We start from the raw sequence: 27,462 nt of genomic DNA, 5'->3' as shown, positions 1-27,462 counted from the left end.
AAACTGCTCCAATGATTTTGTTTGTATCCTTAGCCAACAGCCAATAATTTATCACTACTTGTAATGCAGTTTCAGTCGAATGCTTTTCTCTGAATCCCGATTGTTGTTCACATATTATGTTTTGAGAAGTAATAAATTCCTTTAATTGTTTGATTACTACTTCTTCTATTATTTTTTCTATACATGGTAGCATGTTGATTGGTCTCATTTCTTCAACTTTTTTACTATTTTTTATTTTAGGTATAGGTACAATAGTAGCAATCTTTAAATTTTCAGGCATTTCTCCTAAGGAGAGTGCTTTATTTATTAAATAATTTAATTTAGTTCCTATTATTTCCCATGTTTCTTTAATTATATTTATATCTAGTTCGTCAGTACTAGTTCCTTTTTTAAATTTACATATTATGTTATCAATTTCATCTAATGATACTGATTTAAATTTACTAAATTTTACAATTATTGCTTTATTATTATATTGTACTAAATTACTAATCCTTGGTATTGAATTCACAATTTCTTCTATGCTCTCAATGTAATATGTATTCATTTTTTCTGCTATTATATAAGGATCTTGATATATATTTCCATTAATTTCCATTTTTATTATGTCGTTTTGCTGAGTTGGATTAATTAATTGTTTTATTGATTTCCACATCTTATTTGGATCATTTTGTATTTCATCTATCAATTTTTCATACCATTTCTTTTTAGCCATTCTTAATACTTTGACTGCCATATTTCTACATTGTGTGTATGTTTTCCATTTTTCATTAAAGACTTTATATTCTATGTGTTCTGTTTTTAATATTTGAAAAATTTTGTATGACTCTCTCTTTTCTTTATAGCATTTTTAACATCATCATTAAACCACGGTTTTGGGTTGTAACGATATTCCTTTTTAAAATTATATTGACTTTTTATTTTACAATCTACTATATTCTTATAAATTTTGTTCCATATCATGTTAACATCCATATTTTCTACATTCCAGTCACATTTTTGTAATTCTAATCTTAATTTATTAAATTTTTTTTTTTTAATTATATCAATTTTTTTTTGTTTTTTTAACCTTAAGTTCATTATGTTTTTCTATATAAATATATACAATAGAATGGTCAGTTATTCTTGGAGTTGATTTTACTTTACAATAAATTTTTTTGTTGTTATAACAGGTACATTTAATTTCAATCACATAAGAAACTGCCTATTAAGAGGTTAAGTATCTTCTTTACTCTTAGCTAGAATTTAATATCTTTACGATTATATTTTATATGAATTAATATTACTTATTTTTGTATGTTTTTATTACTCTAATTTAAAATATCCCTAATACCATTATAGAAAATATTAATCGATATTAATATTAAAGTTCTATAAATAAATAATATTTTCATCACAGAGACAAAATCTAACAATTTATTTTAATCAGTTACATAATAACGAGACAAACTCGTGTAAAATGTCAGCTAGTCAATAAAACACAAAATTTAAAACATATTGTACAAACAGATTTATTGCTTCTGAAAAGCGTCCCCATAAAAAAATCTGGCTCAAATCACGATTTGATGAGTTTTACAGGCTCTCTAGTTATTTAATTAGTACACACAACTCTACATCATAGACACTTTGATGACAAACATTTACATGTGTGCTGTCTAATAGCGTTTTTAATATTCGTCATGATTTATGTCATGAACTTTCAAAAAAGGGGTTCGTGAAATAAAAACAACTCAATAATTAAATAATCATTTTATTTAAATATGATGTCCCGAATTCCAAGAAAAATATTGTTAATAGCAACGACTTCATCTATTCGTAGAGAAATCACATATTATTTACAAAAAAAATCTACATACCATTAAAGATAAACACAAACACCACTTCAATAATAAGTACATAAAAAATAGAATTTGCGACAAATCACTATTAAATTATTAATATAATAATATTATGATTCTCAAATGCATTTGTCTATATAAAAAAAATTGCAATAACTGAAAGCTTATATAAATAGAAGTAAAGTTTTGAAGCGCATTAATATAGTTAATTAAATAAATACATAGTTCATATAATGTGTGCGTTGAAATAATCATATTACTTTCAACATATTCACTGTAAATTTCGATTAAATATAATATTATCTACATAAATGTTCAGTCAAAATTTTATCATAAATAATTTTTAATAAAATCATAATCACATTCTTTGATAAAAAAATTAGTCTTTTATAATTTCATATATATTTGATCTTTTGAAATGCAAACGGAACGTTTTTGTGGAAACATTTTTTTTTTTCAATTAAACAGTAAAACAATTTAAAATATTGCACGACATCCTTAAACATTCAATGGAAAAAGAATACATAATAATGAGATTTTCCCTTATAAACCCGACTGAGATCGAAAAAAGTGGTACAATCCTCGCGCTTTGAAAAAAATGTGCGCTTTAACAAACTGTGCTTTTGAACCGTCTCGCAGATGATACAAAAATATTTTTACTTCTTGACCTTACAAAAGAGAAGCCTGAGTACGATTGATATTATGTACGGAATTTGTACGCAATTTGATGAATCGACTCCTTTGTAAAGCAGAACTCATGCTGCCTGCTCTGCGACCGAACCTTCTTCAGGTTTTACGATTTGATAGGTGATTAGATATTCAGGGTACGCCTATAAAACAAATATACTTTTAAATAAGTAACATTATAACAACATTTTTCACTTTTATTTACTACAAATCTGCTATTTTAGTTCTAAATATTTCTAAACAGTATTTATATTACCTGCTCTCCTCTGTAAACGACGTATTCTGGAAAGCAAAGACCGCCTTGACTCGGACGTCCGGCTACGGAATGGTGGCCAGGAGGAGCATGAGCCATTTTCATGGCACTCAATAAGACAAAAGATCTTCCGAGACACACACGACACAATAATAATTGCCTACAAATAACATTTTCATCATAACATCTCCATCACTATAATGTTCAATAATAACAAAACAATACCTATGACAGGAGTAGCAACTCCGGTCTTTATGTGCGGGACATCCGGTGCCTCCGCCCATTCCGTACACGTACTGATTGCTCTTAGACGAATGTTCCGCAAAATATATACCAGCGCCAAACATTCCACCTTGAAAACATTTTGATTAATACATTTTATTCTATACAAGCACACAATACACTAGTTATGCTTACCTATATACGCATGTCTTTCATCAAAACCCTTTTGCACTATTGCATTTATGAAAGGAGATCCGTGGAAAAGCATTCTTTCACCGGCAAAAGTCGATCCACCAGGAGATGCCGTTCCGACGGCAGGTCCTAAACCAGCTTCTTCGGCGATTTCTTTCCGACGATGGCGATAACGCTCCCACAACCGTCTATTTTGAACTTTTTGTATCTAAAATAATATATAAGTATATTCTAACATTATATCGGAAAGTCATAGGCGTATGGAAAAAAATTGTCGGTTCTTATTTAATAAAATTTTCTTACGGCATCAGAAATTGATCATGTTACTAAAGCTAAAGAAGATTCATAACAAAACACTGCTAAAGAAGCTTAAGAGATTGAATTTGAATGATTCATCACTCTTTCACATATGAAAAATTTAATAATAGATAAATAGTAATGACCTTAAAAAACATCGAGTCATCTCGCAGTTGTACTTTTAAATCTTAATGCAAATTCTTTATTGTAGAAATGTTTAAGGCTCGAGTCTAAATACGTCGACAGTCTAATTAATGCGGTTGATCTTTAGGCAATATTTCATCACGTCTAAAGAGAGAAAACCCTAATAAACGAGCCTCTTCCTTAATATAAGATTCTTAAAGCATTACAACTAAGGATTGCAATAATACCAGTATTTTCAATATGGGTATTAACACTTAACAGATCGATGATTTATTATGCGTCATTTGTAAAAAATATCGTTAAGAGCCGCTGACGCACTAATGCGTCAATCAATAACAATAAGCTGATATAGAGAATTTTACAAATTTATAATTTATAGTTATCAAGCTCTTTATTTAACTAACTTTATTTTACATCTCAAACAAAAAAACAACAAATAATACAAACTTACCCTAATAACGTTGTAATGCGAAAATATTCCACCGGCGTGTCCGAAATCTCTATGACTCCTAACAGAAGCTTGCATTTCAGCTTCGACAACGACGTACTCAGGATCTTCTCTATTTAATTCCGCAACCATAGTTCCAGCATATAAATCTACAATCATTTACAATAAATAACATATTATTTTTTTGTAAAATCATATGCAGAGCTCAACACTCATCTCAAATACAAATAAAAATCAATTAAAAAATTATTATATTCGACTGATAATAGATCAGGGACGGCATTTGGGGAAATGCCCTCCCTGATCAATCAGTCGATATATATTAAAAAAATATTTCTGAAAATTTTTATTTTTTGTGTGAACCAATATTTATTATAGGAACAAACTTAAAATTCAATTTATACAAGTAAATACACAAAATGTATAGAAAAAAATTATTTCATAATTTAAAAAAAAATATATAAAACTAAAAACGGGCACCCGCATCCTTACAGCATTCAAACAGTTAATTTTGATCTTATGCGACCCACAGATTGAAAACCATTAATAAAATAATTTTAAATATGTAGAGTACGCTCGGGATAAGGATGCCGGTTTGTTATTGTGTGCGTGTACATGTATATGAGAGGGAGAAGCGATGTAGCGTGTACTTCGTTGTCTCGCTTTCTCTTTTAAGGACAGTCGCTGATTCGTCAACGCTGGTATTCGTCATTAAAGTGCAGTGTGGCACAGAAGTTCGATCTTTTTTAGTGATTTATTTTAAATAATTTTGTGTTGATATTGGTTTAACCCAGATATGCCCACTGTCCCATGGGTAGGTCACTAAACTCGTGCCACTGTTTTTTATTTATAAATGAAATTTTAAGAGAACAAAATTTCTTGGGCATATCTGGGTTAATTGATATCAAGGCTTCAAATATACACTGTAAGTTATTCGTTCTCTTACCCGTGGATTAAAATATTTTAATTATTTTTCTATTAATCCGTACAATGTGGGTTTTTTAACACTATTCTCTGTAAGGCTTAAAAAAGTTATTATTCTTATCGTTGCGCCAATGATAATTTTTTAATTTATTCAATGGATTCTAATGATTTAATTGAGTCGTCGAGCCATTAAACAATCTGCGAATAATTTCTTTCCCCATTTTATATCTTTTTGCTTTTGAAGAATAGCTAAAGAATTCATTATTTTTTTGACTAGTGAAAGATTTTGAATTTTGCAAATATTTAATTAAAGACATCAATGTCTGGTTTCTTCGATTATATAATATATTTTTAATTGTCCGTTGAAATTTCCAACTTAGCTCAGATGTATGTATGTTAAATAAACATATATTTTCTTTTAAAATAAAAAAATTAAATATTCTGAGCGAAATTGTTTTGAGCCACACAGTTCACGCACACAATAACAAACCGGAATCCTTATCCCGAGCGTACTCTACCAATACAATTCAGAACATTCGATAAGTTTGTTTTTTAATTTCTTTTAACTCAAAAGTTATCAATTTTTTGTTATATATGTGTTGCGCAAAGAAACACCCCGTTTTTGCACTCCCATGGCAAGAAAATGATCCATCGGTCAAGTATTATATGAACGCTAGATAACCGAGCATTTCCACTGCGACATTATTGCTTTTGACGTGGACTTAAGAGGAACCCCCTTGAATTTGGTCAAAAAAATGCATGTCATTTAATGAAATACTATGAATTTTAATGAAATCGAATTATAAAAAAATGACCACTGAAATGCCGTTGGTTAAAATGTATGTAGCATTATATATAACTAACCAGGAGTAGATAATCTTTGCTGAACGCCTTTAATGAGCCTATGCCTATGACCATACGCCGACACACCCGCTTGCTTCAAATCTTCGTGAGACATCTCTCCCAAGATATCCAGAGTGATCTGCTCGCGTTGTAACAATTCCGTCAAATGATCCAAACCCAAACTAAAATATACAATAAAACAATTAAAAATTACATTATGATATATATGTATTATTTTGCAAATGGATGGATAATAACCTGACTAAAAACGAATGCAATGTGTCCGTTTCATTGAACGGTGAAACGGCACCGGCCGCTTGACCACATTCTGAACGAGATCCTAGCGAGTAGCAATTCGATAGCTGCCCAACGCCATATGTTAAATCGGAAATCTATCATACATAAATACATAATTAGTTTTATTATTTATAAATAATAATATAAATAGCTTATTTACGGGTAAAGAAAGCGTTATAGTGTTCCCGCTAGGCATCTGCACGGTCTCTAGTTGAGGAGTCGGCGGTAAGACTGTCAATGTGGACGAAGGCGGAATGGAAGGTAAGCTCGGAGGAACAGGAGCAGCTCCAAGCATAGCGTCTTGCAGTAGACTCCGTACATCATCAGCGGTACTCAATTCTAAAGCTGTTTGTCCTTCTTGATTCTTTAAAAATGGATCAGCTCCGTGTGCCAACTATGATAATGCACAATTGTTCAATATGTTCATATTTGAGAGATTTGAAAATATATACTAACGAGTAGTGCGCAAAGTTGCGTGCGTCCTTTTTGAGCTGCTTCGTGCAGGGGAGCGAATCCCCACTTGTCGGTCGCGTTCACAGATGTGCCGCTGCGGATGAGGAGGGCCGCTACGTCGGCGTGGCCATACGAAGATGCATTGTGCAGTGGAATCAATCCGCCCTTGTCTCTGGCATCGACTTCGGCTCCTCGTTCAACGAGCAATTCGGCTACTTCTAGATTGTTGTATCCGGCTGTAAAAAAAAACAATGTTGATTATCAAGTTTTCACATTATCGTTTTATCGATAAATACCTGCTAGGTGTAGTGGCGTTGAATTGCGGCCGTGAGCATCCCTACAGTTGATGTTTCCAGGAGTCAATAGACGTTGCACTCGATTCAAATCTCCTCTTTTGGCCGCGTCCAAGAGAGCAGCGTCGCCGCGTAACAAATCGGCAGTTTCAGCGTCACCGTCGCGAGCCAATTGAAGTGCCGTCAATCCATCTCTATTGCGCCTCGAAGGATCAGCACCGTGCTATGAAAAAATATGCACAATCAAAACAAATTCGTTAACTTTTTAAATAATGATTCAACAAATACCTTCAACAACAATCTGACTATATCGGCTTTTCCTTTAGCGGCGGCTTCGTGAAGCGGCGTAAACTTCCACAAATCGGCAACGTTGACGCTAGCTCCGGCTCGGACCAAGAGCTCGGTGACTTCATAATGTCCATAAGAACAAGCGTTATGCAAAGGAACCAATCCACTGTAATTTAACAATATATTATTAATCCTGTTTCTTATGTACATAAGCTGAGGATGGGTTAAATAAAAAATTAAAAACACCGCTTTATATTCCTGTAAATTGGCAGCAGTATTACATTTATTTATTTGATTATTTAAAAAAAATTACGACCATAAATAAAAATATTAAAAAAAAAAATATATATATATATATATATATAAAAAAAGCAGTTCAATGTACAATGTCAGCGTATTAACCCATCCGTGCCTGTGGGGTCTATTGACTCCCCCAACTTTTTGGTTTTTCTCAAATAACTTATTTAATATAAATCCTATTTGTCGCAAACTTTTTGTATTTGTCAAAAATAGTTTAAAGAATAAATATTAAAAATAATCATTGTACTTTATTATCTCCAATCGCGAGAAAAAAATAAAATCAACTCTAATCGCTACTGTCGCCGTGTGATTTGTATACTTGAGTCAGTTTTTAGAGAAATTCGCCTTCTAAGAATTTCGCGCGGCGCCCCCTCCACGCGGTTCCTTCAACGCTTTATCGCAAACTACACCGTTACCCAAAAAAACATATAGTTCGAATTGAATCGCCATATTCGATCGTTATTGTTATTTTATTTCTCACGTTACTTTTGAAATTGTAAAATGGCTGATCGGCTTGTAACTGACGAAGAGTTGCTAAGAATTTTGCAAGATTCTGACGAGAGTGGTAGCGAATACGATAACGATATCAATAATACATTTCAAAAAAGACATTTCTCCCGTAAATCGTATCGAAGTTGAAGCATTTATAGGCATCCTATTATCTTCTGGAGGATTGAATGGGGGTAAAATACAGTTCAAAGAATTATGGACAACAAACGAACTGTTCAAACAATATTTTTATTCAGCGGCTATGTCTAGAGATAGATTTTCGGTGCTCAGATTTGATTATCGTTTGACCAGAGAAGATATTTTTTAATAAATGCATTTTATTGTACTCACGTGTACATAATCACAATTTATAGTTTATTTTTCCGAGCACCTGCAGGTTATTTCTTATATGTATTCATATAATATTTATTACAATTTGCCGAAGTAACTGTGGCTACATACTCGTTTACATATGTATGCATAACGTCCACCAAATTTAATCGATTCGAATGATTCGCTAGCCAATTCCTTCAATTTTTATAGCCGCAATCAGGGAAATATTTCGCCCTCTAACTGTTGGCAAGGACACGCATGCCAATGTAAAAGGGTTTATTTAGAAATAAAGTCAAATTACAGAAAATAAAAAATACGATGTACATATATAAAAAGTACAAGACGCTAAAAATGTATCTTACCATTAACCATTAGATAATATTGGATTACTGAGAATTTAAAGATTGTCAGATTAGTAAGATTATATTGTATTTTTTTCTATCCTGTTATAAGGAAATCATAACATATTTTTTTTGAGTAAATATTATCTCCCGTCAGATATTACTGGCTCACTGGAAGTACCGAATCTCAGAAATGACACATTTTTTTAGAAAATGGGAATTTTTTCGAGTTATTATTTTTAAATTATTAGCACGATACACATAAAAACTTATGGATAAGAATACAGTTTGCCTGGAAGATTTCCCATTACGGTGGAGAAAATTACAATGGTGCGTGAATATTTGATTTCAATTGAATTATATATCAGTAAACTCGTATTAGCAAAAATGTCATTTCTCACTTTTGTAGATAATCATTTGCACAAAATATCACAATCCGAAAGAAAGGTGTACTTGAAAAAAGTTTTTACAAATTTGAAATTAATATCAAATGTTAATATATATGTATAAAATAAACATAGTTTTAGTGTTACACTTGAATTTTTTTGTGTTTATAAAATAAATGTGTTTTATATTTTCAAATTTCTATTTTAATTTCAAAATAGTATTTATATATTGACTTTTTTGTATATTAACAACATAAATGTTGCAACAATTTTTTATTTCAAAAATTAAAATAATAAATAAATGAAATATTTGTTTATTTTTTTGGGTTACTCCGTAGTTTTATGTACCGAGCGCGCGGCAGTCACTCGTATACCTGCAAAGCTAGTCTGCAGCGAAATCTCGGCGTTTACGTCGTCACTTTTTGCGTCGTAATGATTAATTAAAAAATCCTAAATATTGACCAGATGATGAACCTTATCATGAATAACAAATTTTATACTTATAATTATCCATTTTTAAATAAATTTGATGAAGAATTCATCAATATTTTGACTTGAAATGTTTGGGGGAGTTGAGCGACCCCATCGGATGTCATTTTTCATTTCGAGGCACCGTGACGTATGGGTTAAGAAGCTGGATGACTACCGCCATAGGCAAATTGGCAAATATGGATGTTCTAGCCAAAAACGGTATGAAAAGTTGTCTTGAACACGTTGCTTAAGGATGTTTATGGAAATTCTCGAAAAAAATATAACAAATTATCAGTTGGGTGACAGTTTTTTTCATGCTTTTGTTTGTTTGATTTGTCCCGTTTCAGCACGTTCACTGATGAACAGAAGAACGACATTTTTTGTGTCCTCTTTAGCTACCTGCGGCTAAAAAACTTCTACTTTACTCATTGTTACAATAAAATGCAATTTCGCCCGCACAATACTTGTAAATAGAAAACGCTTGTTTTATTTCGTATACACTCACAATCATTTTGTTTTAAGACTTCAGTCCCTTCGATTGTGATATTGTTATTAAATATTACTGTACGATACACATTATTGGAATCTATCAATTCTGTTTGTTTTATTGGCATGTAAAGTTAGTTATTCAATACATGTTTACTATATACCAAAATCCATGGTCCTTTATGCTTCTTCGAAAAATAGTTTTGAATAGAATGCTTATTGGCGTATCTACTATAACCGAAATTCATAGAATTCGTTCGTTGAGCAAAACAAAATGTTTTGTGTATTTTAAGTATGATAACTCCTCAATGTGTTTATTTAACGTTTGTTTGACAAATTATTTTTTTATTTTTATTTTATTTTTTTATTTTATTTTTTTTATTTTTACTTTATTTTTATTTTATTTTTTTATTTTTATATTATTTTTTTATTTTTTTACATATATATATTTATATATGTATATATAAAAATACAATTTTTTCATATACTAACCCTTTATCCTTAGCATGTACGTCAGCTCCATGCTGTAAAAGCAACTCAACAACTCGCACCCGATTGTAACCGGCTGCAAAATGAAGCGGAGTACTGTGTCGGCCATCCAAATCCCGACAATTGACTAAATGAGGGCGAGCTCTCAACAATCGCCTGGCAGTTTCGACGTCTCCGGCCCTTGCCGCTTCCAATAATCTCCGTTCAGATTCTGCGCAAGCGCCAATTCCATCTTCGCCTCTTGCTTCTACAAATTATAAATGGGTTATAAAATAAAATAATTATTTAAAAAATAAAACTAATTCAAGATTACCTTGCAGAATTGGAGTAGTCGTTTCTCCGGCTAATTGTAATGCAGTGTATCCTTGGAGACTGATCAACTGAGGATCTGCACGATGAGCCAATAACAATCGGCAAGCTGCAGCAGCGTCTCTTCGAGCACATCTATGTAAAGCCGTCTGGCCCAATCCATCTAAAGCGTTTACTTTAGCACCTAATAAAAAAATAACACTCAGTTATTCCACATATTATATTTACATACGTCATTATAACATGAAATAGATTACCATTTCGTAAAAGGACATCCATTACGTCGAGATGGGAATGATCGGCGGAAACGTGCAAAGGAGTGAGGAAGTCTTTGTTCTTTTCGTTCAAATGAGCACCTTTACGAATCAACATCTCGACAATCTAAAAGATAAAATGAATTAATAAAAGATACTGATCAATAACGCTGTATTCAAATACAATTTACCTGTTTTCTTTTAGGATATACACTAGAAGCTGCACAATGCAAGGGAGTATCGCCGGTGAACGGATGAACGAAATTCACGGCACTGGCTGATGACAAAGAAGTAGGAGGAACAGCTGGTGTTGAAACTGGAGGTATCGAACCGCTTCCAGCCGGTGATCCGGGTCTTAACTCGGTCGATTGCTAGCAAAATATATATTTTCAAACACCAATTGCTATGAAATATAATATAATAATGATAATTTACCTGATTTGGCGGAGGAGCACCTGACGATAGTAGTAAGCAAGCCGAATGACTCGAGAGTAATTTTTTAACTCGAGCTGAATCAGCCATACGACACGCTTCTAGCAAACAATGTCCTCGATATTCCACTACGAGTCTTTCTTGTAACTCCCTAGTTGGAGCGACGTCAATGGCTGATTTTCCGTGACAATTCAATTGAGTCGGATCAGCGCCTTCGCTCAACAGTAGAGAGCAAACCTAAACATATTAAAATATACATTAGATTATTATATGAGGACAATTTAAATGAGCAATTTATAAATACTTTGTTACATAAAACTAATTGCTTATAATTTACAATAATAAGAAATGAACATTAAAAAATGTATATGATTGATTAAGCAACATTTTATTTGTAGTGTGCATTAAAATATATTAACTGCGCATTAGCGTTTCAACCACGCCCAATGCTGCCTAACTTTGGTCATTTGCTACACTAACGAAACGCTAATGCGCAGTTTATATATTTTAACGCACACTACAAATAAAATGTTGCTCAATTAATCCATTTATTTAATGCTCATTTTTTACCATTGTAATGCATAAACAATTAGTTTGATGTAACACAGTATTTATTTAAATGCTAAATCTCTTAAGGTAATTCCCTTTTAAATAGCTAGATAAAAAGTCTGCATCGACATACAAAAGAAAATTTGTAACTGCCGTATTTGAAAGTAAATACGAACCTCGACTCTAGATTTACTGGCTGCTTCGTGAAGCGGAGTGAAAGCCCAAAGATCGTTGGCGTTTACGTTAGCTCCGTGTTTTATCAACATTTCGGTGACTTCGAAATGACCGTAGGAACAAGCGTTATGCAATGGAACTAATCCGCTGAAATTAAATAGTAATTTAAAATGTTTTGAAAAATACTCATATATATTAGTTCTAAAAAACAAAGTCTTTGAGAACTAAATGGTTGTAAATTCACCCTTTATCTTTAGCTTGTACGTCTGCTCCTCGTTGTAATAGCAATCTACAAGCACGAGCCCTATTATATCCGGCTGCTAGATGCAAAGGTGTACTCCGTCTACCATCGGCAGCATGGCAATTAACCGCCAGTGGAGTCAAAAGTGCGCTTAACCGTTCTTCGCAACCAGCGCGAGCCGCTTCCAAAACTTCTTCTTTGCGATAATCACCTTAAATAAAAAATATGAGGATTAATGATACCAGATCTATTTAAAAGATCTCAGATAAAACACATACCGGTTAAAACTGGTCGAGTGATCGGATCTGCTATATCGAGAGGAGTTTTGCCTTCAGTATTGCGAATATTAGGATCGGCTCCGTGTTGTAAAAGAACTGAAATGAAAAATATTATTATAAAATAATAATAGAAACTAAAAACTGTCGATTATACGAATCACTTATAACAATTGTAGTCCATGTTAGAAAACATGCAAAAAATAATAAGAAAATTGTTTTACCATTTTGAAATTGGCCAAATTTAACATAATACATAAAAAAGATCCATTAAAAATGTGATTTTAAATTCATATTGCAATATAAATATTAGTAAATATGCATAGTAGTGTAATTTTTTTTAAAGAGAAAACTATTTTGGTGTATAACCTTTTTCAGTAATAAGTGTTAATAAATTATAAGAATGTGAAATTTTAATAGAAGGAAATGATTTATTTAATTTAATTATAGATAGACAAAAACACAATATTATGTCCAGGTTAAAGTCTTGGGGTCTTTATTTGATTAAGACAAAGATAAATTGTTGGTTGCGTAACAGTTGAGACGGGTTGTCCGTAGGTGCGTCTGTGGGCTGCAAGCGTCTCCAAAGTAAGACGCTCTAGATTCTAGACTAAGGGGAAGTGCTCTGACGAACTGTCTGAGTGGAAGTGATTCCTAGTTGCCAGGGTCCCAATATTTATATTCACGGTCTCTCCATAGTGGATTTTGTGGTCTGCCCCTTTTCGGTGGGACGGATTAGAGAATGGTGGCGAATTTCTTTGAAATTAATTGCTGTTGGCCGATAAGGTAGATTGGAACAACCAATAATACTATTTTGGATTGTCTTAGATATATACTATGTTGCATTTGAAAATGCAAATATGAGATGATTTTCAAGAATTTTATCGAAACATTAATTTTAAAATCTTCCAAAAATTTTCTCTCTATTGGTTATACTCTCATTACATGTATCTGTTAAAATTCCATCATCTCGTTCCACCATCATTATAATATTATGAATAATAGGAATAAGTCTTTTACGATTTTCTTCCACTTTTGTTTGCAGTTTGAACTGAAATTATATAATATATTTTTCGATGGTGTCTTTCCAATATCCTTGTTCCGAAGTTTTAAAAACGCTTTCAAAACTTTTGTAACCAAAGTTCCGGTTTCAACATTGCATCGTCCTTCACCTACAACTGTGGGAGCAAATAACGAACAATACTTCCAAAAGACCCCTTTCATGATTGGGGAATAAACTAAACATGAATATTTATCAAAATGACTTGTATTTAATCTTCTATCATGTGCTCCGACTATGGAAAATTGGTGGAGAAAATGGATTTTCCTAGTTTTTTTTTCAAAAAGCACTGGGCCAAAAATTATGCATAGATATATTTTTGAAAGTTTAAATGAAGAAGTAAAAAAATAAAATAAAAGGAACTACATAAAATATATTTTTATATAAAATTAAAAGGGGGGGGGGGGTAATAGCACCCATGGCACCCCGCTTGGATAGTTTTCAGTTTAAAAATAATAGTGTGAATTATATTTTGAGCTGATACCTATACAAACGTCTAGTTTCCCTTTGGCGGCCGCTTCGTGTAAAGGCGTATAGCTCCAATTGTCTCTAGCCGAGGGAGGAGCTCCAGCCGCTAGGAGCAACCTAGCGACGTCCGCGTGACCGAAAGAGCAAGCGTTGTGCAAGGGCTGCAATCCGCCGTCGTCTCTTGCGTCGATCAGAGCTCCCATCGCCAAGAGATACTCGACGACTTCCCTCCTCCCATATCCTTGAATCAAAGACAACATTGCGCAACTCTCTCAATAAAAAAACAAAAGACAGAGAAAAAATACACCAACCTGCTGCGAAATGCAACGGAGTCGACTTTCGGCCGGCGGTGTCTCTGGCGTTGACGGTTTGCGGAGTGAGCAGACGGCGCACCCTCACGAGCTCTCCTCCGCGACAAGCTTCGAACAGTTCGCGCAGCGACTCCGCCCCCGCGGTGGTCGCGGCTCCGCCGGCGCCCGGCGTCGCGGCGTCCGCTACTCCTCCTACGAGCGAGCGTCGCCCCGACGCGTCGGCCCCCGCCATGCAGCCTCCGACTTCAGCATCCGCCCCCGGACCCAGCTGTCAGCGGTCTCGATGCTGCCAGTCGCGAAAACAACGCACCTTTCAAAAAGGCAATCGACCGAAAATGTTCCATTTTACCCCTTTTCGTTTAAAATATGTTTTAACTAAACAAAACTAACTAAAAAAATAGAAAAACATTGAAAAACTAAATACCTCTATCTCCGAAATTCAAAACTAAACTAAATGACACACATTACGCCATATTATTAGACCCAAGCAAAATTTTCAATTTTTTCCTTAATTGGCCTATATCTTATCATTTTTATTACAGAAGGTTGTTTTTTGCTTATCTTCTTATTTTTAATAACATTAGTTATCGAAAAAAACTGCTTTAGTGGTGAGAAATTATAAAAAAATTTTATTTAAAAATCCATCCACGGGGTAGTTCGGGGCTATGTTTATAATATTTGCTATGTCCTCCTTTTGCCTTAATAAGTGCCCGAATTCGCCCAGACATGCTTTCTATACACTTTTTAATTATTTTTTGAATCCTCTTCTTGACTATGTAAAGACGGCTTGTTCCTTTCGCAGAAATTACTAACCAAATCATAATTGAAGATGGGTGCTTTAAAGGCCTATCCAAACAGAGAGCAAAGCGAAGGCGTGGGGAAGGCGTGGCGAGGCGTTTTTATTTTGTAATACACCGAGTCCTTCGAGTCTCATTCATAAGATTCAATTATGCAGCCTATAATACTTTCCATAGTCTTCCCGGATTTTATTTATGTCGTGTACCCAAATTCTTTGCCCTTTTTCTTATTTTTTAATAATAAAACAGTCAAAAATAAAATATCGTCACGCCTTCGCTTCGCCGCGAAAACGCCGCAAAAAGCCTGTGAAAATGCCTCGGAACGCTTCGCGTTCGCTTTCTGTATGACGAAACTCGAAGGACTCGATATATTACAAAATAAAAACGCCTCCGTGGCGTTTTCGCGGTGAAGCGAAGGCGAAGCGTGCCAGTTGTGATTGTTTACAAACTATTCGTTAGACATACGAAAATAAGTGTAAAATCGGTCTTCATAAGATTCAATTATGGAGCCTATGATACTCTCCATAGTCTTCCCGGGTTTTATTTATGTCGTGTACCCAAATTCTTTGCCCTTTTTCTTATTTTTTAATAATAAAACAGACAAAAATAAAATATCGTCACGCTTTCGCGCGTCTAGTGTGACGTCTTCGCATTACTCACGCTTCGGTTCGCTTTCGCCACGCCTTCGCTTCGCTCTCTGTTTGGAAAGACCTTTACAGTTTAGGGACGGTGATGGTGGCGGGTGGCAATTATATACAGATTGAGCCGCTGCAGTAGTATATTTTGTTGAATTATTTGAGGTTGTTTTATTTTACAAGTACGGGGCGCGCGCACGGCGGCGCACGACCAAATCGCCTCAAGTTTGGCAGTAGAGAGAATAATTGTCACGCCAAATGCCGACCAGTTTTGGCCATAACAAATCTAAATCAGTCCCCATAACAATATACACAATACATTCTGGGATGTGTTTTGCGCCTGGCCTTCATTGCTCAAATTTTATTTTTTCTATCAAAACTTGAAACACGCACTTATCTGAGAAGCTCACCTTCAAATAAAAAAATACACTTTAAAGGGGATAATTTTATGTAACAAACTTAGCTGGCATCAAAACAGTACATTATTTTTTTCTATGCCTCAACAGTGACATTTTTATATTTATAAGCCCATGCAAGACGCTTCTTAATCATCATCGGAGTAAGTTTTGATTTTCGAGCCGACTAACTCGTGACCAACCTTAATTCTACCAATCGACGCCTCATAGCTCGCTGTGAAGTTGTTATCCCTTAGTCGGTTATGTTTTTAGGCAATAAACGATCTGTCAATTTTCGGTTTTCAACACAAATATCGCAAATCTTCGTATAGGGGTTTTAATGTGGCGCTTTCTGCAAGAACCCATTCTTGTTGGATCTAAAGTGACTCCAGTCTATTTTTTTCTTGATATTCTTCACAGAACTTCTCAAGACACCAACTGCCTTTGCAATCGCATATTAAGTTAAAAGAAGAAATATTAAAAGTCCTGATATTTGCCCAGCTTTATATAAAATAAATATATTTATATAATTTAAAATCGGCTACTAATTCACAGCTATGTGTATATAATACGAAAACATGCAAATTGTTGATTAAAACCACGTTTCAAAGATTAGCCGCTAATTCGAATTTTTGGGTTATATTCGAACACAATCGCTCACGCCAGAAATAACGACAACAACTAACATACCATATATAGTGGGACTGCAAGTATGCAAATAACTTCACAGTAATGCCAGTAAAAATAAACAACAAAATTGTAGATAATAAAAATTGAGCTCAAACATAATTGAGCTGCCTTTATATAAAACACTTGCGTATTTCGCTTGAGTTTAATATATGGCCAGGTACTGTAGATGGGATGAAGAAGCATTAAATTCAAATGTCTGTAGAAAACAAGCTACTTATATACTGCGATTTAAAGATTCCAAAACAATCTACTTAGGTGCATAGTTGACGCTGATCTGTGTAAGAGAGGCATTACAAAAACAGCAACAGCCCATCGACGCACAGTGTACGATTTGACCAATCTAGCTGGACAAAACTCAGAATCAAACGTATAGGATTTTAAATGGTCTCAAATTACAATTTAGAGATGTGGCAGCAAATAAAACACAATTTTGTTAATCCTACTAAATTTATTTGGATTTTAACAAAGTTTTTATGTGAGCAAAATGTTTTATGCTGCTTTTCTTAGGCAGTTTCCGTAACAAATAAATGTAAGGATCAAACGACATTATTAAATATTTAAATAAATCATAATTTGTGCGAACACGAGAAGTTTTTAATGTGTGACCTAATTTGACCTTCCTAATTTCTTTGTTTTTGCCCTTTGAAGCCTCTTCAGACATTTGTTCTATTATTTCTGCTCCGTGTATCAGGATCTTATGCAATGTAGCTGGCATGTTATACCACTGGTATAGGATGACATATAAGTCTCGTGTTTCCAAACAATATTTTTCCGGGTCCATTTTATAGCCAGACGCTATGACTGTAAGAATAGTAGATAAATTAAATTTTCTTTGATACTGGTGATACGAGCCGTTGCTTTAAAATCGTGAAAAACGCCCTTGCGGTGTTCCCATCGTTGCTCGTACCAAAATCTGGTTTAACTTTGTCTACTATGAGACTGATTTCTTTGAATTTACCCTTTATTTCATCCTTCTTCTTCTTCAGCATACATTTGCACAGTGAAATTGCTTGCAATAAATAAAGCCAACGCTTCTTCCGGGGTGTAAGACCGTTGTTATTTTTTCACGCTAATTCATCTCCGAGCTTTTTTATAACCAGTAGCTCGTTTTGGTTAAACTGTAGATACTTCCTCCATTAAATTAGAAACGTCTCATTTTCCACTAGCTCGCACACTTAATTGTGCAGCAAAAAATATCTGTGCATCGTTATAAATTTCCAATTGAATTTTGCGCTTTTTCGTTTTTGTACAACTATCTTCAAAACGCTTTTTCGGTTTACCAATACTGAAACTTGGTTTCGGTGACTATTCGTGGAACATATAAAACACTACTTCTTAATTTAACCATTTTTCATAGACACTTAAAAATAAGTCTAATCGTACGAAGCCATTTCACACGAATCTTCTCACATTCTTTTTTCAGAAAGGTCCATAAGGGCTTCTCCTGATCTTGTGTAAGGAGCAAATCAACAAATCTTGACTTTTCAAACATAATAACTTTGTTTAATCTGCCTTTGGAAGGGATAGAACGCCAAAAGTCAAATAATAACTTTCGTGAAATTTGGGCACTTATAATGAAACAAATTAAAAATCTTTAGAATCGCACATAATCGCACAAAATAATTATGTTTTTAAAAAACTATAATGATGAGAGAATACGTTTAGAGCTTTATCATGCCTTGACTCAACTTGACTACATACTTTAAGACCATCCAAAGTTAATTTTTGTGTTTTTTTTGTTGTTTTGAAAATGGTATATTTTAAGACAGTATTCCTAAGTATTCACGAATATTTTGGTGGATTAAAATGCAATGATAGTTTGATAATTACCTTTAGTTGAACAATTCATCACTAAAAAGTACTTAAATCACACAAAACACAGTAAGCCAAGCACAAACGTCAATGTTCACAGCTGCACTAAGCGGCTAATCGCGGCTACCTAGATCCAAAACGGTAACTTTGTCCATTTTTATTGAAGGGATCGCGACTCAAAAACTGTTTTGGAGTACTTTACCGGTTGTAGGGAACATTCAAGGGTATAGTAATATTAAAAAAAAGCAATATCTGAACATTATAATTTTAGACTTTTGTCCACCTAGATTAGTCAAATCGTATACTGTGCGACGTTGAGAACCGAACAAGAAGACTACATAATATAATATATGAAATAAAAATAGGAGAAAATGTTAGTTTATTTTTAGGAATAAGTTTTAATTGAATAAAAGGTTTTGTTATATTAAATAAAATGAAATTAAAAAAAAGCGTCGTTCATGGCCGGTGCTTTGCGATCGATCGCGTCTGTGGCCGTCAGTCCGCCGCGGTCGTGTCCGCGAGTGGCCCCGGGCGCCTCCGCCCCTGCCGCACCCGCCGCAACCGCAACCGCCTCGCGCTCCGCCCCCGATCCCGCCCGCACGGTTTGTACTGGCGGCCGCGCCTCGACTGTTTCTTCTCGACGAACCGCTCTTATTACTCTTTCAAGACTCAAAGCGACTCCTCGTAGTCGCTTCGGGTCGCATTTTTTATTTTGTACCTAAAGTGAATTTCTCTTCCCGTTGACTGCTTCGCTTTTGATCGTTTTAAGTGTATATGTGTATATATGTGTATGATTGTTTCTTTCTAGTTCTGGTAATGAGTATAAACTATAAACAAATCTGCATTTTTGTGGCCAAATTCAAACCACAAATATATATATATAGTTGTTTAAAAAAAGCTGATACAGATACAGATACACATATATAATACATGTATGAACAAAATGTGTCTATTTATAAAGCAAACGATCAAATATGAAGAGTTAATAGAAAAAACAAGCTATGGCCGAATCTGTTGTATCGCTTTTCAATAGTGAACGCTCAATATAGGTGAACTGAACGATCCGTCGTCCGTTTGTGACTTTGAAATGGCCGTTTCTCCGAACGAAGCTTCCGGACGGCCGTCGATGCGAAACTTTACAAGTGTCCGGGATAAATATGACAATGGTTAAAGTTCAACGTCCAAGGTAGCGAGCAGCACGTCGTTCGGTTCGGTCCGATTCGATTCGATTCGTTCGCGTCAATTCTCCGCCGGTAGCCGATCACCGATCGCCGATCGCCGTCTTACATATTCGGCCCCGCGTCGCGGTAACCAAAGCGTCGAACGCGCGTTAGTGCAAAATTGGTGAACGTGACCAGGAGACGTCAGCGAACGCGACCAAAATAGCATAGAATTAAGGACCGCAGCTGCTCCTTTTAAATAGCCATATATCATCAGCGAGAACTTAAGTTAAATTTACAATATCCTACTATGTTTATGTTTGTCGCTTTGCCGAGATGATTGTGGCTATTTATGTTGTACCGTATAGCTTTCTTCGAGGTACATTTTTCAAGAGAGGGTAGAAGGTGAGTTTATTGTTGCATATATAATATCATACTTAATCGTAAACGTCTAATATATGTAATACTATGTGTTCCGTTATGCGCAGATCCGACATTTACGTTTACGTTGTTTTCCTTAGATGTCTCGGAAAACGGGAAGCAGCAGCGCCTCGGCGGGTCTGTCCCGGGCCGAGCAAATAGCGTCGGGTCGACTCAGAATGGATAGGAATCCGACTCACACTCGAATCACAGGTATATTATTGTTAACGTTCTTCAGCCTCGGCTACGACTAACTTTATCTGAGGTAAAGTGAAAACAAATGTTTCATTTACTTGTTTTTATTTGACAAGGGATTAAAGATAAACCGAAATTAGGAAGAATGCAAAATATTTATGAGGATGTGTTGAACTCACTGATAGAATCAGATCTGCGCAAAACCATCGAGGAATTTTCAGAATGAGAGAGATCGGCTGTCCCCGGTCGATAGTAAAAGATCATTTGAAAATGTTCAGCAAAAAACATAGGCAAGGGGTTTGGGCTCCGCGCAGTATCGTATGACAATTTGTTTCAAGCTGCTGAGTAGGTATAAAACTGATCTATTTCTGAGACGAAAAATGGATCCTTTATAGCAGTGGTTAGCAACCTTTAATCGCAGCAGTACCACGACTCTCCCAAAAAATTTATTTAAAATAAAAAAATGTAATATTGAACAAAACATTAAATGCTTTTAATTTTATACACTAATTAAAAATATGACACATTTACAAATAAAACTATCTTATATATAATACAACAAAATTATATAATTTGTACAACTGCTGTTTAACCAAAGGAAAATTTAAACATTAAAATAGTAATGAGATCATTGGCATTGTTTTTTATCAAGAATATATTCCAACTCGTATGCAGTTTTTGAGCCTCTCGTCACCAAGGCGATTCCTACACTCGTGTTTAATAATGTTCATTTTGGAAAACAATTCATCGCAGAGGTAAGTACTTCAAAATAAACTCACCGTTTGCCTAGCATGGTTGGTTATCAATTGTAAGTTTCTTGATAGAAAATAATGTTTGTTAAAATAAAGAAAATCGACGTTTTAAAATTTATTTTTTAATTCGTTTTTGCATTCAGAGACATCATTTCAGCTTCTTCCAGGGGGGGGCGAATGTTGCCCAGTCAGTGGTCGTTTTTTTACTAGCATAGCACATGCCAGATAAAAATATATATCTGCTGGTGAAAATGTATTCCGATGCGATTTCAGAAATAACATACATATTTTCAGAATACATCGAGACTGTTTTTTTTATATTTTCTTTGAGAGAAACCCAAGAATTTCTAGTTTAGAATCAAGGACGCCATATCAGCTTTTTCCATGAAGGGGGGGGGAGCAAAAATTTGCCAGTCAGTGGTGTTTTATTTTTAATATTTCGATTTTATTAAAATTCATAGTATTTCATTGAGTGACATGGATTTTTCTGGCTAAATTCGAAGAGCGGGCAAATCCCGCCACCTACCCCCTTCCCTTCAAATGACGTCCTTAATCTATTAGTCGAAATAACTTTCCAAATTTTGCTAAATTTAAGGGGGGCAGTAAATTACGTCTCTGATAACTAGTTGGACGAAAATTGCTGAATTCGACTTCTAAATTAACCACATCCCGGTCACAGTACTTTTTTTTAAATGCTTCGAAAATGTCTGGCATTGACCCACCCTTTCTATGCAAAAGTATAAAAAAAATGCAGCCATTGTAAAACATTTTAAAATATTCCTACAAATTTAATTTTTAACACAAAAAAGACAATTTCTCGAGAAATTTGCTGATATTTCAAATGAGAATTCACAAAATAAAAATTTCCAAGTAAACTCGGGCATAACCGGGAAGGGTTTAAACAAAGAATCGAATGCATTTTTATTGGATTGTAGGGTGAAGAAGTGTTTTTTTTAAATACTCAAAAACGTCTGGCACAAACCCGCTCATTCCTATGCAGCGGTATAACAAATACAGCCTTTGTAAAACACTTAAAATTTTATTTTCTCATAACATTTTGAACCAAGAATCAAATTCTTGTCGAAGCTTTTGTATTTCTTCAAAACAATTTGCATTTCAACATTTTACTACAACTTTGGTATTTGAAATAACATCACCATATTTGTTTTACATATCTATTAAAAATTCTTTAAATTGACGATGATTTAGCCATCAATATTTATATAAATTGACAATTTTGTTCATCGGTGTGAACATTTGACATTTTTAATATTTTTGCACACAATTTTTCTTGATGTAAAATGCGATGAGAAACTATGATTTTCTTTCTGTAGCCTACATCACATCCTTGTTTTCAAGTCCTGATACTCCAATACTAGACATGGCTCTCGGTCTGTTTGTTGATATTCCCACATGTTGAGATATTAAATCGGCACAAAACACTTGACAATTCTTTATAAATATTTCTTTTTAATGGAACCAAGAATGCTAGTTCTTCGATTAAATTAAAATTGAAAACCATTCCTCTCAAAAAACAGCAAGTTGTGCTGTTTCGCTAATATCACAACTTTCATCCAAATCTAAAGATATCCATTTCAATTACCAGATACGCTTCTTTAAATTTAATTCTCCATCCGAAAATGGTTTCCATTTTACTAAAATTTGACCAACAATATAACTTGCACAAACTGTCGTATCAAGCAGTGATGAGGCAATTTTAAAAATATTTCGTTGTCGCTTCAGACTTTTTTGCAATTCATATAATTTTTCTCTCCACAATTGCCTTTGTATTTCTTTCAATTTTGAAGAATGTTTAGTTTCGTAATGTCGCTTGATATTTTATTCTTTAAAAACATATTTTTTCTGAACATATCAAACAAACAGCATTGTCTTTTATACATACAAAAAATAGTTGTATGTCCATATTTCAAGGATTAAACTATATGAGTTTCAGAGAACCATAAATAAATATAAGGCATACCAACTGCAAGATGAGCTCTGTGAAAATAATGCTTAACTGCTCATTTTTGTACTGAAAGTAATGCATAACTATTCAGGAATGTACCTCCGAACAGCGATGAACACATTATGTTATTCCAGTAATTTTGCTGTTTTTCTTTGGAGGTCTATTGCTATTTATACTTTTAAATAGTCTCAACTGGCCTCAGGTTGCTCATCACTGCTTTATAACAAAACACATTTAAAAAACAATGACTAGTCCAAACTTTGATCTTAAATTTTTTTTTTGTCTGGTGGAATATATATATGTATATATTAAAACCTGGTTAGACTCACAGCCAAATTTCATTGTTCTCAATTAGAGATTAAATGCGGAATTATTAAAAATAAAATCTTACAACTCGACAATGCGAGACCATATGCAGCGAAAATTACACAGGATAAAATTAAACAACTGGATCTAGAACTTTTATTCTACTGACAGCACCGTTAGATTATCATTTATTTCGGTCTATGGAACATTCGCTTCGAAATGAAAATTCACTTCAATAGATAATGAAATCATCTAGATTCATTTTTTAAATAAAAATCGCAAGAATTTTACAAAAGAAGCATCGAAAAATTGCTCAAAATATCATAAATAACAATGGAAATTATCTTTCGAAATAAATATTGTATATTTTTTTTTGTGAATAATTTATTTTTCACTATAAAAAAAAACGACATTTTTTTTAGCTTTACCTGATATAATAATATATGCTTTACAATTTTTTTAAATGAAAAATCCTTTTATAGGAAAATATATTTTTTTTTAAAGTAAAGTAGTATTCAATGCAATTTTTCAATGATCCCACTGCGCCTACGTTTTAAAAACACATAATATAGTATTAAAGACACGTATTCCTTTCAACCATACTTCGTAGCTGTTGCGAGTCAATACGATTGAATTTTTTTATAATAAATGTATTATTAGATCCGTCACTGGCGGTTGGCCGCAGAAAGGAAATCGATAATGTGATGAAGAGAGCGAGAGCTTCGTCGCCGGGTAGCTGGGATCGAAAGCTGATCGAAGTGGAAGAAAAAGATCCTAATAGGTTGGTTTACTTTGAGATTATAGCAATTTAACGCGGTCATTTTTTTCGCTTTACCAATTATTATTATTTAATTTCAACAGATGGAGACATACAGGTTATAAACAGTTGTATATGGAAGGAGGCGGTACGAGCGGAGGATCTGCTAGTCCTCCAGCTCGTCGTAGTCGATCTAGATCTCCGCGCGCGAGACGATCACCTCCACCGCTAGTTTCTACTACAACTCCGCATCATCGCTTAAGCCGCGAAAGAGACCGTAGAGACAATGGTCTCTACTAATAACGCATTCGCATTTAAAAATGTCTATATATCGTTTATAAAATTGTCTCTTGTTATTAGGTGCTGTCGTATCTTCCACTCAGCGAATAAGACAGGAGAATTCTACTTCGGTCGTATCGTCTTCGAGAGACAGGGAACGCGAACGCGAAAGGGAAAGGGAGAGAGAGCGGGAAAGAGAAAGGGAGCGGGAACGCGAGCGAGAGAGAAACATGAGAATGGTACCTAGAACGAGACCTCCATCACCGCCGCCCAGAAGGGTACGGGTAAGATCAAAGTCGGCAAAACACGTAATGCTCAATTTGATGTCAATTCTTAAAAATAATTCATTAAAAAATCTAGGGTGGAAGATCGCCATCTGCTTCGTCTTTAAGCAGTTGCTCAGATGATTCGTGCTCAGTATGTTCCGTCAAGAAGCACGGTGCTAAGTATCGTTCTAGGTATATGGTTCATAATTATTATTGCAGTATTTTATACGACTTTTATTTAAAATGATTTTTAAAATTAGATCAAGATCTTTTTCTGTTCCTCGATCTTCTTCGAGGCCAGTACCGCCGCCCAGCAGTTCCAGCAGGCCTCCGCCTAACGCGCCGCCGCCAGCGCAGCCTCAACGACGTCTATTGAAGCCTTTAAATTCTGGAAACGCTAACGCGGGACCGTCTACTCTTAGTCTTCGACGCACTGCTTCGTCCAGTGGTGATTCTTCTATTTTTAAATTATTTTAAATCTAGTTTATGAATTAAAAATGTTTATATTCACAGGAGCTCCTGTATCATCGTCGGCAAAGCCAACGTCTAATAGTTCCAGAGATGTTGTATCCGATGCGGCTTTAGCGAAGAAAAGATCTCGCGACGAGAAAGTATTAGAATGGCAAAGGACACAATTAGCTCCTAACAAGAGTAAGAAGCCGGATAAACCGCAACCTTCGACTCCGCCGTCTCCGCCTCCGACTCACAAAGAACGAATTCCAATGAAGGTTAAAAATAAAATTTAAATATATTTATGACAAAATAATAAAACATCTAAATTGTGATCTACAGCTTAAAACAAAAATCAAAAAAGAAGATGACCGCCCCAAAAAGAAAGTATCGGGCGAAGACAGGCACCGAGATGGCGGTGCCGATATAAGTCCTGAAGTTATCGCCGCTGCTCTAGCCGGTGATTCAAACTCTGATGACGATTCGACTACAGACGATGACAGCTATCAACATCAGCATCACACAGAAAATAGGTTCGAATCAGTAACCGAACCAAATATCTACTTTTTCCTAATAAATATTGTTTTAAAACTTTTAAATGCTGGAAAACTATATTTATATAGGAACAGTATATGTTTTACTCCTATTGATGTTTTAAGATAGCTTCGTGTTTAAAATTAAATAGTATTGAACATTAAAAATAGTTTTCAACATCTTCCAATAGATTTTGGCTGAAGACCAAATAGGAATGGATTGTTTGGTAATTTTTTTATTAATAAAAATATATATTATTTCAGATTAACATTATCGGAACGCTTCGGTAAAATGGCACAATGGTCCGCCGATAGAAGTAACGCAATGCAGAACATGAGAATCACTCGAGGAGCAGCTAGCGACGGAGGCGCGTTAACCGTCAGGATTGAAGAGATGGGTACACTTGGAAATGAGCAATCCGGCGACCCATTCGATGGTTCACCGCCGCACAGATTTACGTCAGTCATTGCTTTATCATGAATTGATTTAACTTTTAGTCGGATCTTCCATTTTTTATAAATCCCTCAATGAAGTGGTAAAGAGAAAAATATTTTTTCAGGCACTCTCCTGCTCCAGAGGGCCATTATCCTGATGAGCTGTTAGCTGTAGCTCCCGGAGGATTGCCATCTTGGGACGACGTTCGAGTAAGATACGATTACTACAAAAAACGAGGATATTTGAGAGGTATTTATAAATTATATATTTAATAAATTTGTTTCGTTTTTTAATCTATCAACCTATTTACAGGATTGACCCTCTCCGATTATATCAAGTGGGAAGAATGGTGGTATAGATATCAACAGTGGTTGAAGCAGGAGAGGAGTTACGAAAGATGGGTGCGCAGCGGCGGTAGCGGCAGTGGACACCGCCGACGCCGCGGAACTTCTCAGCATACGTCCAACTGACAATTAGCCAAGAAGCCTCTGCTCGAGGATCCGAAATAAAGATCGACCGACGTCGACGACAGAGCTTTCGTAAAGAAGCCAATTGGATTAAACGGCAGAGTTCTTCCATTCGTTTTGAACTGATTAAACGTGCAGTGAAAAATATGATCTATAGATTATGGCAATTATTATAATAGTAAAGGATATAATATAGCGTATTAATTAAATGCGTTGATGAGTTGAAGCATTTATATAAATTTAACATAGTGACTAGTTATTTAGATATAATGGTAATAATAAAAATGCTTATTTATACTCACACGTTGTATTACTTTTATTTGTATATATATATATATATTTATATATATGCATTAATGTTTGTTATTGATATACATATTTTGCTTTTTATGTGTATTATTTTTTGATCTGCAAGCGTATGAGATTTTTGTTTTATGTATTACTATAATCAATACGAGCGTTGTATGTACGTATGACTTTTAATAAATTATTATGAAAACTTAAATAACTATATTTTAATCGGGCGTAACAAATAAAAAAAAAAAACTTTTATTTCAATATTTTCATATATTTTTTAATTTTTACAGTAATTATATTTT

At 34.4% G+C, this 27,462-nt stretch overlaps 2 protein-coding genes across 11 annotated transcripts; one reads left to right on the top strand and one right to left on the bottom strand.

Moving 5' to 3' along the window:
- Positions 1-1,734: 1,734 nt before the first annotated feature.
- Tnks (tankyrase) lies at positions 1,735-14,844 on the bottom strand. The gene is made up of 21 exons (XM_088200817.1): positions 14,548-14,844; positions 14,253-14,477; positions 12,712-12,807; positions 12,437-12,644; positions 12,195-12,339; positions 11,473-11,706; positions 11,229-11,408; positions 11,041-11,164; positions 10,788-10,967; positions 10,478-10,721; positions 7,180-7,345; positions 6,895-7,114; positions 6,602-6,834; positions 6,306-6,539; positions 6,107-6,240; positions 5,870-6,030; positions 4,085-4,230; positions 3,196-3,400; positions 3,004-3,130; positions 2,782-2,938; positions 1,735-2,668 (listed from the first exon to the last, which is right to left on the bottom strand). Exons 1-21 carry the CDS (start codon positions 14,777-14,779, stop codon positions 2,594-2,596), a joined length of 3,726 nt encoding a protein of 1,241 aa, XP_088056943.1. The 5' UTR covers positions 14,780-14,844; the 3' UTR covers positions 1,735-2,593.
- A 4,486-nt stretch (positions 14,845-19,330) lies between these two features.
- Positions 19,331-27,164, top strand: LOC148228935 (uncharacterized). 10 transcript variants are annotated; one of them, XM_088200043.1, is made up of 13 exons: positions 19,331-19,478; positions 20,405-20,441; positions 20,558-20,669; positions 24,336-24,456; positions 24,537-24,721; positions 24,793-24,995; positions 25,072-25,169; positions 25,238-25,425; positions 25,491-25,705; positions 25,770-25,960; positions 26,225-26,419; positions 26,521-26,645; positions 26,709-27,164. In XM_088200043.1, the coding sequence occupies exons 3-13, from the start codon at positions 20,558-20,560 to the stop codon at positions 26,864-26,866; spliced, it is 1,791 nt and encodes a 596-aa protein (XP_088056169.1). In that variant the 5' UTR covers positions 19,331-19,478; positions 20,405-20,441; the 3' UTR covers positions 26,867-27,164. The 10 variants fall into 10 exon arrangements, with proteins under 10 accessions (XP_088056169.1, XP_088056168.1, XP_088056166.1 ...); XM_088200042.1 differs by having other exon boundaries at positions 19,926-20,441; XM_088200040.1 differs by having other exon boundaries at positions 19,685-20,441.
- The last annotated feature ends 298 nt before the right edge of the window (positions 27,165-27,462 follow it).

This window comes from Plectrocnemia conspersa, unplaced genomic scaffold, assembly GCF_051122295.1.
Source record: "Plectrocnemia conspersa isolate PC_06_02 unplaced genomic scaffold, ASM5112229v1 ptg000012l, whole genome shotgun sequence".
In the NCBI taxonomy this organism is placed as follows: domain Eukaryota; kingdom Metazoa; phylum Arthropoda; class Insecta; order Trichoptera; family Polycentropodidae; genus Plectrocnemia; species Plectrocnemia conspersa.
The sequence above is the reverse complement of the archived record's forward strand: the minus strand, read 5'-3'. Positions and strand labels throughout refer to the sequence as shown.